This window comes from Pipistrellus hanaki, assembly GCF_964339955.1.
Source record: "Pipistrellus hanaki genome assembly, chromosome: 7".
Taxonomy (NCBI): Eukaryota; Metazoa; Chordata; class Mammalia; order Chiroptera; family Vespertilionidae; genus Pipistrellus; species Pipistrellus hanaki.
Window position 1 is genome coordinate 60,098,856 of NC_140509.1, and position 20,844 is coordinate 60,119,699.

The 20,844-nt window shown below is 35.3% G+C and overlaps 1 protein-coding gene across 4 annotated transcripts in view; it reads right to left on the reverse strand.

Annotated features, from left to right (window-relative positions):
• Window positions 1–1,861: 1,861 nt before the first annotated feature.
• STXBP5 (syntaxin binding protein 5) overlaps window positions 1,862–20,844 on the reverse strand; it is a 125,448-nt gene continuing 106,465 nt past the window's right edge. For all 4 annotated transcript variants that reach the window (XM_084889291.1, XM_084889292.1, XM_084889294.1 and 1 more), the window contains 6 exons: window positions 20,518–20,757; window positions 19,124–19,493; window positions 18,678–18,843; window positions 15,496–15,607; window positions 9,364–9,584; window positions 1,862–7,430 (listed from right to left, as the gene is read on the reverse strand). In XM_084889291.1, the coding sequence (XP_084745417.1) occupies window positions 7,389–7,430; window positions 9,364–9,584; window positions 15,496–15,607; window positions 18,678–18,843; window positions 19,124–19,493; window positions 20,518–20,757 (1,151 nt within the window). In that variant the 3' untranslated portion in view covers window positions 1,862–7,388. The remainder of the gene's footprint in view (window positions 7,431–9,363; window positions 9,585–15,495; window positions 15,608–18,677; window positions 18,844–19,123; window positions 19,494–20,517; window positions 20,758–20,844) is intronic.

Here is a 20,844-nt window from a genome sequence, read left to right on the forward strand (position 1 = left end):
TGATGGGTGACAGCAGAGATGCCCGGATGGCCTGGCCTGGCAGGGGCCTGAGAGCGCTCCCCAAGTGTCCAGCAATCCAGTGACACAGGACAGCATCTTACCTGAGACTCAGGAAGGAGAGCGCTTAGGTCATTCCTTCTTAATGGCTATCTGGGAGCCAGAGTCTAAGGGAAGAGAGGGGAGAGAGCATACTGAAGGTTTGGGCATCTTCAAGTGTTCAGAGACTATGCAGTGAATAAAAATTCAAAAGCAAAAGCTCTATGAGAAGTGTTTGGGGCTATGAGTTTTATTTCTAAGTTCAGACAATTTTTATATTTACTTATACAGATATTTTTAAATGATTTGTGAAAAATGTTAACTACACTATGACCAAACAGCAAAAAGTATTTACTCTATTCACCAGAGAGAAAACAATTAACATTTATAAATTTGAATGTATTTACTTAAAAATAATTGGCAGGCACTGGGATTCTGATTGTTCTATTTTGAAAGGCAACTGCATATTAATTTTAATAAGATCTTATATCTTGATGATAGTTGGCAATAAATGCATCCTGAGTTGGTTCCTGAAGCAACACATCAGAGATAAAATTCACTTGAAACCAAAGATGCTTGTTAAATTCAAACACATTTAAGTTCATTGATCTCCATCAATTACTTTACTGAAGACAATATACCAAAATTTTTAATCCTGATTACAGCAGTTTTAAAACTGATTTGCTGATCCTGATACAAGACCTGTTACTTGTTCTTCCCTATTCTATTTCTGACCCAGTCTGTAAGGAACCAGCATTTTTAAGATCACACAGCCTCATGTTTGTGTTCTAATCTTGTTTTCTAATGATTTCCGAGGTTATTTTATTCTAACTCTGCTAGTACTGTGAAGTGGGTAAGGCCAATATTTAGATCCCAGTTTTAAACACAAGCTAATAGGCAGACAGAGGTGAGCGCCTTGGGAAGGACACCAACATGGCTAGCACTAAACTTAAAGTCAGAATACTGGCCTTGCAACTCAAGCCAAGGTGCTTGGCATTTAAAAGGAGCTACTTACAATAAAATTAAAAGGGCAGTAACACTTGCCTAACAATTAACCAATAGTCCCTCACTGAGTTTTGGTTGTCAGAGGGAGTAAACTTTCCAATATACTAACCACTGTCTGCTTCATACCTAAGGCTTTATCCATTACGAAAATGAACCTTTGCAAGACCTTAAGTTTTCCCTTCTTACAGTGCTCAGACAATGTGGTGGGACATGACTGCCACCCTGTGGACATAAATAGTATATGGACTTCAAAACAAACCTTCCATTAGAGAATTACCATATTCTTTATTCTGAAATACAATGAAAACAATGATTAAAAAAAAAAAAAATGAAAATCTGCTTTATTATTTTAGGTCCAGTAATGCGATATTCATTTTTGATACAAGTTGCTGGACACTGATACTTAACAGCAAAAGTCTTGTTATTCAAAGTACCAGGATGTCTCAAGAACCAGCAGAATCTGGATTATCTGGGAGTTTACTAGGGATGCAGAGCCAGACCCCACGTGCCCTGAATCCGAATCTGCATCCCCGAAGATGCCCAGGGGTTACCTGTACACACTACCGGCCAGTGTCATCTACAGCGGTGCCTGCCTCCTTGACTCTCATCCCCTACTGTGTCCCCACCCAATGCAGGGGCAGGTGACTTACCAAAAAGTCCAGATAGTTAAGAAAAATGCAGCTCGTCTTAATTGAATTACTTTATTAACTTGATGTTCCCTTTGCTTAGGTCAAATTAATGGATTAATTCCACAATTCAGAGAAAAGAAATTAAAACAAATTTTCCAGAAAAAAAAAAAAAAGGGCTTATTTAGTTTCAGGAGAGATGAGAGTATTTTATTTTGCCCAATCAGAGCCCTTCAGCATAAAGAGACATTCATATACATATATATGAACATTTTCCAGAAACATTAATTTATAATACATTTTTTAAAATACCAGTTTAATGGTATTTATTTACAAAAATATCCCATTACCTAATTTTAAACCTTTTGCTGTGATGACAGTTTGTAAAGTACAGGAATGCAAAATAACTACAAAGTTTAACACACTTTTAGTGTTTGCAATAGCGCTTTTTTGACTTTTTCAAGTGAAATAGTACACAGAGATGGTTGTTGTTTTTTTTATCTTATTTCAAATGCATATTCCAGCAATCACCTCTGACTGAGCAAGATATAAAAAAGAAAAAGAAAAAAAAAAGTGCAGCAACTGAACACTACCTGCATGTACAGTATACGGTCGACACAAGCTAGAGCGCCACACAAGCATGCTGGCCCCTGAAGGAGAGAAAAGCTTCATCTTGCTCTTTTTAATAATTTCTGGTGATGCATTCATTTACAATGAACCAACAATTTAACTAGAAAACAACATGTTTTTCTGGTTCTAACTACCACGTAAAGCAGAGGTCACACCTAAAGAATCACGATACTGTTTATTTACAAAATAAAAAAAAACACATGAATTAACCTCTTTGTATTGCTTCCTCTTGATTATCAGTCTACTGTCAACTCCTTACATTGTCTTAAGTTGAAGCAAAGTTTAAACAATACAAAACACATAGCAAAAGTATTAAAAAAAACAACACAACTTGCAAATAAATAGGATTCCATTGCCATTAGCCTATATCCATTTTAAATGCCTGAGCAAAATAACCTACAACAAATACTGATTTATTTACATCTCACACTATAAAATTTTAAACTATAAGCCTCATTGCGAAATACTGGCAAAACTGATATTCATGATTTTTCTGACATAAAGAGTGTAATAAAAAGAGCAATTAAATGTAGCCCTAAAGTACTGTACTCAATTTGTAAGTGAATTGTGCCCAATAATTTAAGACTATTAATAACCAAAGAAAGCAACGTGATAACCCTGATAACTGGGGAGTTATTAAAACCCATTTAATTCAGCTGAGAAAGGTAAGCTCAAGTTTCCCCTTTAATTTTTGTTGTCACAACTATTTTTGCCCACAGAACCTTTCAAACTTGTTACAGTCATAAGATCATTTATATTCACAGGAAAAATAATCCCCATAGTACTTTATAAGAAATTGATCAGAGTGATGAAACTGTATAATTACAGTATAATTAACAAAAGCTGTAAACAGTATCTTCACATTCATTTTTAAATGAGAAAAAAAGATGGGCATAAATATCAATTCAAGAGAACAGAGACTTTAAAAGGGGAAAGGAAAAAATGGAGGACACTTAAGATAGAGGAGTGCTCTTTTTCAAACTAAATACAGATTAAAAATTCTAGGAATATTGATCAACAAATTCTATAAACTACAAAATAAAAACCTTCATTGACAAAAATACATAAACTCTGTTTTCATTTTTGGAAATTTATTTTTAAAAAAGGTAGAAGAAAATACCTGGAAAACTATTTTAAATATATATATATATTTTAAAACAATAGTTAAGGTAGGCATCCAACTTAGCAAGCTGCAGCTATTGAGAAAGATCTTGCAAAGATTGTTGTGGGCATTTTCTCCAAAATAAAGTTAATATTTGAAAATGCTCAATAGAGGGTTTTATTAAAGAAATAATCTCTTGTCATGAGTGAAGACTTTTGAATGATGTATGATTCTTTAAAATTAATTGTATCTCGATATGAGATACCAGTATTTCTTATTATAAGCATGAAACGTAACTTTCTGTATGGAAAATATACATACTTTTTAAGTACTTTGACTTAACAAGTTCACCATTTTTAAAATTAAAGAGTACATTTATAAAAATTCCATTTTAAAACTAAAAGTATATTCTCTAGCAGTATGTATAAATATAACATGTTACTGGATGATCTTAAAACAAATCTGAAAGTGTTGCAGTAATTTTAAACCTAGAACACTGAAACGTATAGCAAATGATTTTTTTGCTTTTTATTCTTGAAAACTGTATAAAACCTATTAAAGGTTTTAAAACTATGATCAGTTTAATTGTTTAAGGTGCAGCTAGCAGCATACTCATGATTTTGGTATGTTTTTATACATATGTATCATTTGATTTGAACTGAGAATGTGGATTAAATGATAAAAAGTTTTCATTACCTAAAAAAGTGCAGAAAAATTCAAGTTTTAAGTTCAGTGCTCTTTATTTTGGAAAAAAAAATAAACAAAATTCCAAAAGTTAAAATGTAAAATAAATATTTGACACAAAAAAGTTACCTTTGGATATAGCTTTTCTAATGTCACATGAGAAAATGCCTTAAGCAAAACGTATATGAAATATAAAACTCAGGGTGAACTTTAAACTCCATGGTGTCTTCTACATATTTTTCCTTTCCTCAGCTGTCTTCCCAATGTCTTCCATAACCTAAAAGTATGTAACACTTTCAGACTTGTTTAAAAACACTCACATATCTACATGAAATAACTTCAGAGGTACCTACAATTAAGTTCTAAGCAAAAGAAACACTTTTCTTTAAAGTTCTGTACTTAAACTGTAATATACTACACATAACATAGACAAGTAGCAGCATTTTTTCACATCCATATAAAAATCAAATTAAGTTAGCAATAGCTCAGCTTTATATCTATAACCATTTATGGAAACACTCTGTACAATTGAAATGCAAACCAAAGGGATTAAGTTGATGCAAAACTTCAAATGGCTATAATACACAGAATTTTTCAGGATATAAGATTTCAAATAACTTTCTAAGCAAATACATATGGATTTTAGTCTGAAGAGTGAAATGAACTAGATATGTGATACATATAGGGAAACCACTTCCTATTCACAAACTGCTAATCAATGAATACTTCAACGACTAGGGCCAAAGACAAATGCAACAAAGAATAATGTTTGAGGATATGAAGGAAGCACACGCAATCTTTCATTTTTCTAACATTTTCTACTTTGACCTTTTTTTTTTTTTTTTTTTTTTTGGTTTGTTTTCCTGAATTCTTGGCTTGCTGGTGACTATTTCTGCATTTAAAAAGAAAAAAATAGAGATGTTATCTCTCAAATTACAATAAATTCCCTGGGTTAGTTATTCCTGCAGACTGTCTCTTATCTACAGACTGACTCAAGTATAACTTCGAGAAGCTTATTTCCTATTTTCAAAAATACTTCAAGCTTTCTAATCCTAAATTTCTAGTGCGCTGTGCATAATTTGTAAATTTAAAAATGAAATAAAGTAACCCAAAATATTGGTTTAAAATTTTCTTATAAAATCCATCTCAGGTAAACGTATCTACTTCTCTATTTGAAAATAATTACAAGATTGGTTCATTTTATATACAACAGTAAAAATGAAGTGGATATACAATTAACACAATACAGCAAATTAAGTAGAGTTAATATGCCCTTCCACATGAATGGGTAATCAACCATTATATTACTTTATTTAGTGCTTCTCAACTTCAAAATCTGTAACTATACCTTTAAAAAAGGGCCTACTACTTCCTGTGACATATGGAACAATGGGTTTATTAGATAATGTACAATAAAAATTAAACAATTTGTAAACGGCTGAATGTTCATCATACAGTTGACAATAACAAAACAGAAATACGTTTTATCAATACATACTTTCTACAAATTCAAAAACTCGTGAAAGTACTATATCTTTAAAACATTTCTTTTGGCTTAGTCAATTATCTCTATCACATATATTTAGTCCCTCTCTAATGATATTTAAAGTAAATTTTAATGTAAACTTTTGTATCCCGTAGTGCACATTATAAAAATGTAAACAAAAGGCTTTATGAATGAAAAGCGTAAAGAGGAAAGGATGCCTAACAGACTGCATGAAATTAAGGTGTTCTACCTTACCTTTAATGAACAGAAAAACAATAGCATGTTTGATATCAATTTGTGCTCTGATTATCTCGATGAAAAAAGAAACTGGTTTTAAACAAATTTTTATAGAAAAAAATATTTAAATTTCATTAAGTGTAATGCTTCTATTTTGCTTTTCCTTCATTGCTTTAGTAACAATCAATAATAATCTCAGATACCGGCGTTTGAGATTACTTACTTCCAAAGTCTACCGAGTTGTCTTTTGTCTGCAATGCTATTTAGGAACCCATTATTTGCTGTCCACTGATGGTCTCATTGGCATTACATTCCAATACAGATATAATTTAATTACAAAAATGCACATATTTTCCTTTCCTTGGGCTTTTTAAAACCTTGAAAGGACATGTACAGATGTATAGTATACGTCTACAGAAAATATTTCATACGTCATCAGACTAGACTCTTATAGATAATTATTGACAACAGATGCTTGTAGTTTTCCATGCGACAGCATGTGCACTAAGATTTAATTGACTCATCACCTGAGTGTACTGGAACTATTAGCAAATCAGGGTCATTTAAAAAAGGGAGCTGAGCACTTTATTGAAATAATGAAACGTTTTTTAAGCAATTTTAATTAAATAATGCAAAGGTACATTTGGTTAAACATTTTATAAAAATCCAAGCAAAATTAAAAACTTAGCCAATTTCAACGTTTTTACAAATTTAACCAGTAACTCTTTTGGTCAAATCCACCTTTAGCTGAATCAATGAGAATGAGGACAAAGGACACTGAAGTATTCTCCTCACCACAATGGAGGTTTTCCTCACTTTCCACTCTGGGTAGCCACTACATGGAAACTCCCGGATGACGAGCAGTTCAGTCATGCTCTACACTTTTCTTTTCAATGAAAAGTGGTGTATCACCTTGTTTTGTTTTTGACAAAATATGGACTAAACACAAGTATACAATGACAAGAATCCAAGAGTGGCCCATACACAAGTCAACAATGTGTATGTCTTTATTATTTAAAGCCCGCCATTCAGCTTATCTGTGTAAAGATTTGGTAACACACAGTTCATTTCTTTCTCACTAATGATACTGAGGACCAGTCAGTTTAAGGGAGGGAAAGTCCAAGACAACTGTTTATAATTCAGTCAATGAGACCAAACATAACCATTTATGCTTCAGAGCTTTATCTTATTGCCTCTCCCTCAGAGGTCAAACACTGATGGCAGATGCAACAGCACAAATCTTTTGGCATATGACAGTTTAATACAGGAATGATCCAGGAATAGTCCTGCCATGGCTCCTCAACATCCCCCTGGTTTCTTCCTTTGTAATGTGCAACCTGCTTAGTTCCCAAACGGTCATCTCATAGTTGGCACAGACCATATACTCCACACTGAGCATGTGGACACTCCTCAGTAAAGCCACATGACTGAGGTAAAACAGTGCATAATTGTGCTAGGAAAGAACAGTATCCAGTGATGAACATCCTTTAATGTTAACTTTCCTAAAGTGAAATCAATGAAATGAAAAAGGAAAATTCTTTTTCCTTTTGGCTGAAGTTGAACTTAGTTGGATTTCTGGTGGTCAGAACTGGTACCACTTCTTATCTTTGTATTTCAACATCATCTAAATGGGAGAAAACATGAAAAACATGTTTAAAAAATGACAGAACAACAACATTCGTAAGTTATAACTGATTACTATATTTTTCCAAAACTTACCATTCTGAAACATTCTCTAATGTCACTATTATTTACTTCCAATTAACTTATAATGAAAGTGATAAGAATTGTTTTACTTAGAAAAAAAAGTTCATAACTATTAAGAACCAGACTAGAAGACCCTCACATTTCTTAGACACATGACATAATAAAATTTTGGCTCAGTACTATCTTTGGTGACCTAAGCTAATACCAATAAATTAATTTTCAGTTCTTTAATTTTAACTAGAAATACTGCTTAACCAAGGAATGGCCTGGCTGGCGTGGCTCAGTGGTTGAATGTTGACCTATTAAATGGTTTGATTCCTGATCAGGGTACATGCCAAAGTTGCATACTCTATCCCCAGTGTGGGGCACACAGGAGGCAGCTGATCAATGATTCTCTCTCATCACTGATATTTTTAGCTCTCTCCCCCTCTCCCTTCTTCTCTGAAATCAATAAAAATATAATAAAAACAAACAAACCTGGGAACCAAAGGTTCGAAATTCTAACATGACTGCCAGCTAAAATTTCCTGAGCTAGCAATGCATGATACACTTTCCTTATATGAGTTCATCTGGTTCTCAAAATAACTCTATGCTTCAGGCATTATTATTCTCCCATTTTATAAATGAAGAAACTGAAGCTTAAAGGGATTACTCAAAACAATACAATGGTGAAACTGGGTTTGAGCCCACATACTCTGACTCAAGAACCTATGATCTTAGCTACCTCAATGTATTTTCTTCCTTACACTCTAAAATATAACTAAAGAATATTTGGCAAGAGGAAAACCTACCAACTTGAGCTCTTTGCTAAATATTTAGTGTAGATATATTCTTAAATTGGCTGAAGTGTTATATGCTTTACAGATCACATTCAGGTGTAGGGTTATGTCAACAAATTCCTGCCCTAGATCAAAGGCTGCTAGACTATATCTGAGGTATGTTGGCCTAGTACAAGGACTGACAAAGGACCTCTGATTCTCTTTGAAGCCCTGAACAAATCTTTTCCAGATTCTCTTCTGCATTCTAGGAGACAGCATTCTTGAGCAAAAAAAGAGATGACTTTTGATTGAAAAATTTACAGATCTCTTTGCTGGCAGATTGGGCATTCAAACATAAAACCTTAATATGGATTTTTCAGACAACAAACTCAAAACGTCCTCAAGGTATAGGTGAGGAAGTGAATGCCTGAAGTAACCCAGTGTAAAGCATCAAGGAACGGCAGACTTATGGGTCAAAATGAAAATAGTGTATTGAATCTAAAGGCCTATATTCAGTTTTAAAGTGTACTATGTTGGCTAATAAAGCCTATTTGTAAGAGGATCAGCTAGGAAGCATACTTTATAGATTCCCTTTCTAAGCTCCACAATGATGTCCTAGCTCTTCAAGATGAATTTGCTGCAAAAATGTATCTTACTATTTCTCTGTCTGAACTGTCTACAGAGTTAGTATTGTCTATTGAATAAAAGTGCTTGATAATACTAGTCATTTATTGTAGATCTACCTAAAGAATCTAGAGAGGAAAATTATTTCCTTCTCTCAGAGAAATTGGTAGAATCTGAGGCATTTAGGAAAGTTAGCTGTGTTACTGCATTCCTTAAGAAACAGTTGCAGAGAAAAGGTCTACAGGTCCCTCAGATTTATAAACTTCAGTAAAAGACCAAAAGCTACTGAGACATATTCTTGTAATAGTTCCCTCTGGTGGCAAAAATCAGGAATTTCCCATTGTAAAGAGGATACGCAAAAATTCATGTGCAGATATAAAATAGCTTATAAAAATTCAGTAATTTTCATACTTGTTTTACTGAGATGTTTTTTTCTTTTCTTTTTGTTTAAATATTTGCTAAACGTACCTCATGAGCATGTTTAGAAAATGAATCTGCACTGGACAACATAGCTGTGGTTCTTTCTTCCAGGTCACCCAGTTTCTGCCCTCTTTCATCCAGTGCCAACCTGGCTCGTGCTAATTCACCAACGACTCCAGATGCTGCTCCTTTCACACCTTCAATGCCACCAGGACCAGGGATATGTTGTGCAAGACTTCTCGAAGCCTTTCCCGAGGACGATTCTCCAACTGAACAAATTGGTAAATGAAAGAATAACTAAAAAAATGAAAAATTTACTAATATAAAATCCTAACTCTAGCAGTTTGGCTCAATGGATAGAGCATCAGCATGTGGACTGAAGGGTCCTGATCGATTTTTGGTCAGGGGCACATGCCCAAGTTGTGGGCTTGATACCTAGTAAGAGGCGTGCAGAGGCATCCTATCAATAACTCTCTCTCATCATTGATGTTTTGATCTCTCTCCTTTCCTCTCTGAAATCAATAAAAACATTTAAATTTTTTTTAAAGTCCTACTACCTGATAGCACTAAAACAATTTTTAGACTGAATGACAATATAATGGAAATATTTATATATTTCATTTCATAATTAATAAATATTTTTATTATGATGGTTTTAATTTTTAGATATTTTTTAAAACATGCAAAAATTGTACATTTAAATATTTTACTTTTTATATGACAGGATTTGTGCAAAGAAGGGACTGGTAATTTTTTTGTTGAAATGAATAATGGGTATGCTGACACCAATTTAAATAACAGTAAAAATTACTATTAAGTGTGAAAAAAACTGAATATAAATTAAAGATATCTAAATTCAAATACATAGTTTTAAATATACAGATTTAATTTATTTTATTTACTCCATGCTTAAAATACTATGCTTAAGGGCTTAGAAGAAAAAAAAGAAAAATAAAGAATTTATTCAGTATTCTATTTTCGGCTCCAAAATATAGATATATTACATCCCTTTCTTCCTCTCTATTTATATTGTCACTTACCAAATAGATTAACTTTTCCCTTAAAAAGATTTCAGACATTCATTGCTTCGTTTTCCTTCATTAGCCAGCCTCTACCTACCTAGATTACTGCAAGTCTTAAATTCTGTAAAATCTGATGTCATAGTCCCTATTCCCTCAGCATACATTTCTTTCTTTAGCAATATAATTCACATACCATAAAAAAAATGTTCCTTTTAGTTAATTCTAAAGGCTTTTCAATCATCATTACTATCTATTCTTGAGTATTTTCATCACTACTAAAAACAAAACAAAAAGACCCATCCCAACTTTTATCAGAAACCAATGTCCATTTTCCTCCCTTCTTAGCCCTTGGTAATCAATTCTCTACATATTTTCATATTCTGAATACTTCATATGAATGAATTCATACAATATGTAGTCTTTTAGGTCTGGTCTCTTTCACTAAAAAAAATGTTGTCAAGCTTCAAGCATGCTATGGCATGTATCAGTACTTCATCCTTTTAAATCTATACTAATAAAAGTGAAAGATGCAAATTGATGGTACCTTCACAATGCCCACCAGCCAATCAAGAGTGAGTATGCAAATTAACCCAACAAAGCTGGCAGGTTAATTTGCACATACTGGTGCCAAGTGGCTGGGGGTGATGACGCCGGTGTTCCGCACCGCCCCAGCCGCTTGGGGCCTCTGGGCAGAGTGGGAAGGCAGCTCTAGGCCTGAGCGAGGTGGTGCTGTCAGCCAAGGGAAGGAAGGCCCATTCTTGCATGAATCTTCATGCATTGGGCCTCTAGTGATAGAATAATATTCCTTTGTATGAACTGATGACATTTTGGTTATCTATTCATCAGTTGATGGGCATTTTGAATAGTTTTCAGCTATTATAAATAATGCTAATATGAACATTCCCACAAGATTTTGTGTGGACATGTATTTTCAATTCTCTTGGGTACATATCTAGGAGTGTAATTTTGGGTCACTTGATAACTTTAACTTTTTGAGGAAATACCAGAATTTTTCAGTTTATAGCATTTTACATTTTCACTGGCAATGTATGAGGGTTTCTACTTTTCAGCATTCTTAAGACCACTCATTATTGTATGTCTTTTTTATTATAACTACCCTAGTAAGTGTGAAGTGACAGTTCATTGTTGTTTACATCTTTTCATGTGTATACTGGCCATCTCTATATTTTCTTTAGAAAAATATCTATTCAAACCCTTTGTACACTTAAAAATAAGCTACATATTTGTCTCTTTATTGTTGAGTTGTAAGAGTTCCTTATATATTTTGTATAGTAGATTCTTATCACATATATCAGATATATGATTTGCAAACATTTTACCACATTCTGTGTTTGTTTTTTACTTTTTTAATAGTGTTCTTAGGCTTTTAATTTTTATGAAATCCAATTTATTTTTTTATTTCATTTGCTATGATTAAGGTGTCGTATCTGAGAAACCATCACCTAATCTAAGGTTACAAAGATTTATACTTCTAAGAGTTTTATAGTTTTAACACTTTACATAAAGTCTTTGATCCATTTTGAGTTAATTTTTGTGTATGGTATGAGATTGGGGTCCAGCTTTGTTATTTGTTATATATATGTGTGTGTGTGTGTATTATTGATTTCAGAGAGGAAGGAAGAGGTAGAGAGAGATAGAAACATCAATGATGAGAATCACTGATGGGCTATCTCCTGCAAGCCCCCTACTGGGGATTAAGCCTGCAACCCGGGCATATGCCCTGTCTGGGAATCAAACTGGCAATTTTTCAGTGCATGGGACTAACTATGTCCAACCAACTGAGCCATCATGGCCAGGTTTATCTTCTGATGCTATTAAAAATTTTCTTCTTGCTGAAACCGGTTTGGCTCAGTGGTAGAGCGTCGGTCTGCGGACTGAAAGGTCCCAGGTTCGATTCCGGTCAAGGGCATGTACGTTGGTTGCGGGCACATCCCTGGCAGGGGGTGTGCAAGAGGCAGCTGGTCAATGTTTCTCTTTCATCGATGTTTCTAGCTCTCTATCCATCTCCCTTCCTCTCTGTAAAAAATCAATAAAATATATTAAAAAAAATTTTTTTTCTTCTTAATTTAGTTTTTGGTTTGTTCACTGCTAGCATATACAAATGCAATTTATTATGTTGATCTGTATCCTGCAATCTTGCTAAACTTGTGTATTAAATATAATTTTTTGTGCGTGTATTCCTGATGAGTTTCTATATGCAAGAACGTTTCATTTGTGAATATAATTTTACTTCTTGTACTGAAGTCTTCATGGCTTTTCTTTTTTTCTAAATTTCTTTATTGATTAAAGTATCACATATTAGTCCTCAACCTCCCATTCCAATCCTCCCCTCCCGGAGGGGGGCCCCCCATTGTCCTTGACCGCTAGTTAGGCTCATATGTGTGCACATAAGTCCTTTGGTTGATCTCTCCCTTTTATCGCCATGGGTCCAACAGTCTGACCCATGGCTCCTTATCTCTGGGTCTGTTTTTGTTCATCAATCTATGTTATTCACCATTTCCCCTTATTTCTTTTTCTTGCCTAATGTTCTGGCTAAAGTCTCTAGTACAATGTTAAATAGAAGTAAAATTAGAATTCCCATGTAAAATTTAGAATAATCTACAAAACTTTATTTTTTTGGGGGAAAATGTGCATGTGTGTGTCTAAATATATACACACACACACATATATATGTGCATATGTATATATACACATACACATACATATATATGTGCATATATGTATATATCCATACATCAGTTTTGGGAGAACTGATGTCATATAACGAATCTTCTACTATAAAAATATGATGTCTCTTTCCATTTATTTTGGTCTTTCACTTCCCAGAGGCCTGGAGTGGCTGGTGTGGTGCAGAACACCTGCATCATCACCATGACGCTCAGCGCCCGCCCATACAATTAACCCTTTATCTTTGTCGGGTTAATTTGCATACTTACTCCTGATTGGCTGGTGGGTGTCAAGAAGGTACGGTCAATTAGCATGTTACTCTTTGATTAGGTAGATTAGCAATCCTAAATGACGTGAAGTACAGTCTTCCTCTTTTTTTTTTTAATTAATTAATTTTTATTTATTTTTAAAAAATATTTTATTGATTTTTTTATAGACAGGAAGAGAGAGGGATAGAGAGTTAGAAACATTGATGAGAGAAAATCATTGATCAGCTGCCTCTTATACATCCCCTCCTGGGGATATGCCCACAACCACGGTATATGCCCTTGACCGGAATTGAACCTAGGAACTCTCAGTCTGCAGGTCGATGCTCTATCCACTGAGCCAAACCGATTTTGACTAAAATGAATTTAAAATGGACTAATCCTCATTCATCTGGTAAGTTTTTAAATGTAAAATTGCACTGCACTGCTATTTACTTGCATCTAATCTTACAGACTTTCAAATTAAAAACAAAAGCAAAATTATAAAATATTTTAGGAAAAAAAAGAGAATAAAAAATAAAATTTGAGGATAATTCCTACTACTTAAAAGGTATGATAAAAAATTTGATTCATTAGTTCACTCAAGGACCAATTTCTAATTTGTTCCCTATTATGTGGAAGGCAGTAAATGAACCAGATCTTGCTAGCCTATCTACTAAAAGAGTAATATGCAAATTGACCATACCTCTGCTACACCAACAAGCCACATCCACCAGCCAATCAGAAGCAAATATGCAAATAAACCCAACCAAAATGGCTGTGGCCACAGAGAGCAGGAGGGAGTCTTGGGTTTCCCTGGCAATGGAGGAAGCCAAGCTTTCTGCCTGCCCTTGCCGGCCCAGGCCTCCACTCAAGGCTACAAAGTTTCAATTATAGAAGGTAAATAAATTCCAACAGAAATGGTGGCAGCCACAGAGCTGGAAGAGCAAGAGGCTAGGGTTGCCCCCAGCAATGAAGGAAGCCAAGCTTCTACAGCCCAGGCAGCCTAGGCCTCCATGCCAGGCTACAAAGTTTCAATTACAGAAGATAAATTTCAACAGAAATGGCTGCTGCCATGGAGGGAGCGAAAGGCTTGGCTCTGCTCCAGGGTACAAAGTTTCAATTGTAGAAAAAATAAATAAATCCCAGATACCAGGGCCTCCACTTGTGTTGCCATGTGACCAGCCTGCAAACCACCACAGGCCCCTTGCCCAGGCTGCCCACCCCCCCATGCACTAGGCTTCTATCCTATATAATAAAAGAGTAATATGTAGATTGACCATCACTCAAGATGGCTGCCCCCATGTGGTCAAAGATCCTGCCCCCATGTGCACCACAAGATGGCCAGCAGGGGAGGGCAGTTGGGAGTGATCAGGCTAGCAGAAGAGGGCATTTAGGGGTGACCAGGCTGGCAGAGGAGGGACGTTGGGGGTGACCGGGCTTGCAGGGAAGGTCAGTTGGGGGGGGACCCAGGCCTGCAGGGGAGAGCAGTTGGGGGAGACCAGGTCTACAAGGGATGGCAGTTAGGGGTGACCAGGCCTGCAGGGAACGGCAAGTAGGGGCAAACAATTTTGGCAGGGGAACAGTTAGGTATCAATCAGGCTGGCAGGGGAGCGGTTAGGGGGTGATCAGGCAGAAGTGGTTAGGGGAAATCAGGAAGGCAGGCAGGTGAGCAGTTGGGAGCCAGCAGTCCTGGGTTGTGAGAGGGCCCAAACGGGCAGTCAGAGAAACATCCCTCAAGAGGTCCCAGATTGGAGAGGGTGCAGACTGGGCTAAGGGATATCCTTTCCTCCCCTCCCATGCATGAATTTCATGCACTGGGCCTCTAGTTTTAAATAACCTTCTAGTGTAAGAAGAATAGTTCTGGGGATTTTCTAAGATAATAAATGTTTAAGTTAAAACCTTTTCAAAATTAAGGCCATCAAAGTCAATTATAGAATTAAAATAATAATGATCTCATTTAATAAGAATACTTTCTAAATTATTCATATCAAGTTGTGAATACTCATTTTAGCTACCAGAAGCTATTCTGATTTTGGTTTCCTGAGTAAAATAGTTCCTGGTTTAGGTTAGAGCAACAGAAAATAATTTCAGGTATACTGCTAAAACATAAATATTAATTATTGTGACAAAGATGGAAAAGGTGAATATATACATGTGTAAAAAATTTGGCTTGAATGTTTATGCTTTAAGATATATTACCCAAATTAAATAAATCAACTTACATAGTTCTTCTCTATCAAGAGACTGTGCACCACCTCCAAATAAGCCTTTAAAGAATCCCCTGTTTGGTGCTTCAGGTGTTTCTACAGGAGTGAAGAGTTCACCCAACATTTCCTTTAAAATCCAAACAAATTGTAATTGTTAAAGTTTCAGGGAAACTAAACTACATTTCACGAAACTATCACTGTAATCTTTTTAATTTAAAGTATAACAATATCTGCCAGTATTTTTTTTAAAAAGAGCACATTTCAAATGATAAGACCCAATACACACCAACTTAGTCAAACCGTAAGTTATTAAAACAAAATTGACTAAGACTGACTTGCTATTTTGGCTAGTTTACTTATATTTCAAGCAAAGATAATATTCCTGCTTAAACTAGAAGATTCCAACCTTTGACAAAATTTTCACATATCTTTTATAGTTAAGAACTGGTATCTGAATACTTAGTTTCTCTTCCATTAGAAAAAAGAAAAGTGACTTACAAGTTAAAAGCCTAGTGTAATGATGATGAAATGCAGTTTTGGAATTACTACTCTTCAGCAGTCAGAAAATAAGTAATTTAGAAAGATACACCAACTTATTTTTTATAAACATATACTAGGAAGAGAATTATGCCCCCACATATGGAATTTCAGAAACATGGCTGGAGGATGGGAAAGCTTCCTATATGGTCAGTTGCTGGAATTACTATCAATGTTCTAAGGACATAAATGGCAAAGGCCAGAGACAAGAAATGTTACTAACTTTGTAGATAACACAGAGAGGAAGGGGAGTGTCTGTAAGAAAGAGAAGGGTAGTAACAACATTATTTATGAGGCAGCTTTGAAAAGCTCCTGTGGAAACCCTTAACAGGACCTGCATGATTAGGGCCCACTCAGGGTCCGGTTTCTGGAGGAGGCCACACACTAAAATGAAGAGAGAGACTAGAAAAGAGTTAATTTGGGACAAATGGGGGGGGCCAAGCGGGAGTCGACCTCTAGTGGGAAGACTCTCTAGGCTCTGGCCTTGCCATCCCTTTTATTGAGGCTGCTATGGGATACACCCATTACCCTTAAGCAGCTTTGGGAAACTCCCATAGCCCTTAGGCGGGTAATAAGTGGATTATCATATGAGTAAGGATTTACATGACTACAAGATGGAGAAGTTGCCTCAGTTACTATTGTCTCAATTAGATAGGGTGTGGTTGGCTCTGACCTTTCAGAGCTTCAAGGTTGAACAGCCTTTTTCTATTAGTGAGACAATGATTGGTTTCCAGCACTCCAGAAGCAAAATAAAAGTATAGTGAGACTGTGGGATTGCAATGAAGAGAAAAAACACAAACACAATATTGGTTCCCAGTACCAGTCCTGCTGTACTGTAGTATTACATTATTATTGCTGGAGCTAAAGTGTTAATTTTTTTTTTTTTAGAGTTACTGAGTGAAATCATATGATATTTAGCTTTTTCTGACTTATTTCACTTAGCATAATATTATCAAGGTTGATCCATACTGTGGCAAGTGGAAGCATTTCATCTTTCCTTATGATTGAGTACTATTCCACAGTATATATGCACCACATCTTCTTTATCCAATTGCCTATAGAAGGACACTTTGGTTGTGCTCATGTGTTGGCCACCTTGAATAATGCTGCAATGAATTTAGGGGTGCATATATCTTTGTGAATAAGTGTTTTTAAGTTTTCCGGTAAATACCTAGAAGAGGGATTAATGGGTTATATGGTAACTCTAATCCTAATTTTCTGAGGAACCACCAAACTGTTTTCCACAGTGGCTATACCAGTTTACATTCCCACAAACAATGAACAAGAGTTTCCTTTTCTCCACAACTTCTCCAACACTTACTTGTCTTGTTGATAACAGCCACTCTAACAGGTGTGAGGTGGTATCTCATTGTAGTTTTGATTTGCATTTCCCTAATAGCTAGTGAAGTTGAGCATTTTTTAAAATATGTATATCTGTTGAACATTTGTATTTCTTTTGGGGAGAAGTGTCCATTCAGGTCCTCTGCACATTTTTAATTGGATTGTTTGGTATTTAGTTGTAGGAGTTCTCTAGTTTGGACATTAACTCTTTGTAGGAGCTGTTGTTTGTACATATCATCTCCCATTTGATAGTTTTCCTCTGAATTTTTTTGCTGATGTATAGGGTGTCCCCCAAAAACTACATACACACTTTGAATAATTATAGTTTTGTTGGCAGCTTCTTTTGCTGTGCAGATAGGTATTATTTTTATCCTAATTTTAAAGATGTAGAAGCTCAGAGCTAATAAATTACTTGTCTAAGGTCACATAATTCAGTAATTAGCAAGGCTGGGACTTATATTCAATTTTCTTCACTCTAAAGCTCATGTTCTAAAAATAAGCTACAAATTCCAATTTACTAACAAGTAAAATAGGGCTAATTAATTGCAAAAAATTTCAGGATAATTTTTTCCTAAATACCAAATATCAATTAATATTGTAGCTCAATATTTCAAGAGCAATTTGATTTTAAATGCTGGAGCTAAAATAATGATTTATAATATATAAGCAAGCATACAGGAACTTAAATAATTGAAAAAGACATGGTTTTATATTTAAAGAATTTATATGTAGTCTATCACAAATAGAGGGTGTCCCAAAAAATGTATACACACTTTAATAGCTGGTTTCTATTACATTTTGAAAATGAAATGTATTTTAATAAACAGTGACTTTATAATTATTCAAAGTGTGTATGTAGTTTTTGGGGGACACCCTATACATCAGCAAAAAAATTCAGAGGAAAACTATCAAACCTTATTTTTCACATCCTTGCAACTACAGAGAAGGGATGACACAATTTGCTCTAAAACAGAATTATTTTCACATTAGCAATACCTCTTTAAAAAGAACTTTTTTTTGGTGCATGTGTATAATAGCTATTTATTCTATGTAGACAGTAGATATAAAATGTATGTAACATTTCATATATATCTTTGCCATCACAGCAGAGAAAAAATATGGGTCAATGAGATGAAGTCCCTCTTATATTGAGAGCCTGATGAAGACACTTATCACTTGTGCTCTGAAAGTCTTGATAAAGGCTTTGGATGTTCCACACAGACTCATATGTACATTCCTGTAAGTGTAAAGTATATTATAAAGGCCCTTAGAGAATATTTCACCCTGGAAGAAACTATAGTAATATTTTTGTTACTTACTTGAAGATTTTCACAGGTCTCTTGGCTGTAAGTGAGTCTCTGGATTTCTGTAGGTGAAACAAGATATAATGCTTGTCCATTGTTGGTGAAGCAGAACGTTCTGGCTATCCGCATATTGGTAAGGGGCAAGTAATACACATCCAACAGAGGTCTTAAACTTGGCAAACTTGAGAAAAAAATTAAAAACTTGTTAATAATAAACAAGGTAGGTTTTAGTTTTAAACAAAGTATTATAAAAGGGAAAAGTGGCAGGGACCCTATAAACCTTATGACTTATTGCACTTGAATGGGAGATAAAACTGATTTCTCGTCTTCATATACTTGATCACTATTAACTGAATGGAATTAAATTATCAGTTTATAAGACTGAAAATAAATAAAATAATTTCTTTCAAACTGACTATCATTCTATAATACTATGTTTTATAGTATTATAAAACTCTCACCTAAAAGTCATAATATGTCCATTGGCACAGAAGCAGGCAAGGCAGATACTGTTACTCAATGCCACAATATCTCCCCGAAGAACAAACGAGGTCTCTGTAATGTTTTGCTTATAAGCACAGTTCTGAGTTGGCAGTGCGATTACTTTTGCTTGCTTTTCAGAACAAATCACTGCATACTGGTTTTCATTAATTTCCTGAGAGGAGGAAGGGGATACAGAGACTGGCCGCTTTTTTTTCAATTTCTCCTTTTCATCTTTTTCTTCAGGAACGTTGTGTTCTCTCCAGGATTCATAAGCAGGTGGCACTAAGCAGCCTGTGGTGTCCAGGAATGCCATTCTCAGGATCCCTCCCTTTAACCTCAATACAGTACCTAAAATACATAATTTTAGTAAATAACAAGTATTTCAATCAGTACAGTAAATATGTTTATTCCAACACTGATACATAATAGATGCTAAACATATATAGACTATACTAGAAGCCTGATGCACGAAATTTGTGCCCCTCCCCAGGCTCTTCTCACTGCCGCTGTCAGGGACCTCTGGGTGCCTCTGCCTCGGCTCCCGCCCACTGCGGCTTTGTCCTGAAGGAAGGACATCCGGTCTAATTAGCATATTATGCTTTTATTGTTATAGATAGTAAACTGAAATTGGATCCGAAATTAAGATATTTGAATCTGGAAAAGATATCAATATTACATGCCCCAAACAGATAAGTGCCACCAAACAGATAAATGTTGGGATGTCTGGACCTATGTCTTCTCTCATACTTGGCAAATATACTACCAATGAGTGTGAGAGCTACTAAGTCACATTTCCCTACTTTAAAGAAGAAAAATAATCTACTTTAAAACTTCATTTTTAAATGTTTTTCTCCTAAATATGTAACAACCTTTTGCTTATAGAACATGTATTTTGAAGTATTCTGGAATGTATCAGAATAAGTCCCTCTTCCCAATTTTCTTTTCAGAGAGGAAGGGAGAGCAGGACAGAGAGCAAACATCATGCCCACCCCCACCCATAGGGGATGGAGCCCAAAACCCGGGCATGTGCCCTGACCAGGAATCACACTGGTGACCTCTTGGTTGCTGGGTTGATACTCAAACACTGAACCACACCTGGCCGGGCTCCCCATTTTCTTAGCTAGAAATAATTTTAGACTTGATCATAGAGTTTAAAAAGTGCAAAACCTGAACAGCTGTAGTATTAAATGATAGTCTTCAATCTTATTCCATGTATTCCTTTATTAAAAGCTTAAAACTATAATGTAACTATACCCATTTAATTTATATTTTAGAATTATTAGATTCATTCAAAAATGAAAAACAAATGCATCTATTATAGATAGTAAACCAAACTTAGTTCAATACCAGGGCAGCACTGGAGCAGACTTACCACTGGGAGACACAATTACTGGCTGAAGCAGTCTTTGCTCTCCTCCTGGGGGGAGGTTCAGTGCAATGACAAGCACTGTCCCCAGTGTGGTACCAACCCATAAGCAGGGGGAAGGAGACGAATCCGCCTTTCGAGTAAAAGTTTCACAAAAATGGAGAGCAGATATGGCTTCTCGAGATTCTTTATCAATGCTGGTTACGCTTGAACTCCGGGACCGGCTGAAGGAGTTATCTTTCACATCTAAAGTGATTTGAAATGTGAGAGTGCTCAAATTATAAAATATCATTTTGGGGGTATAAATTTGGCTAAATAGTTAATCTGCAAAAA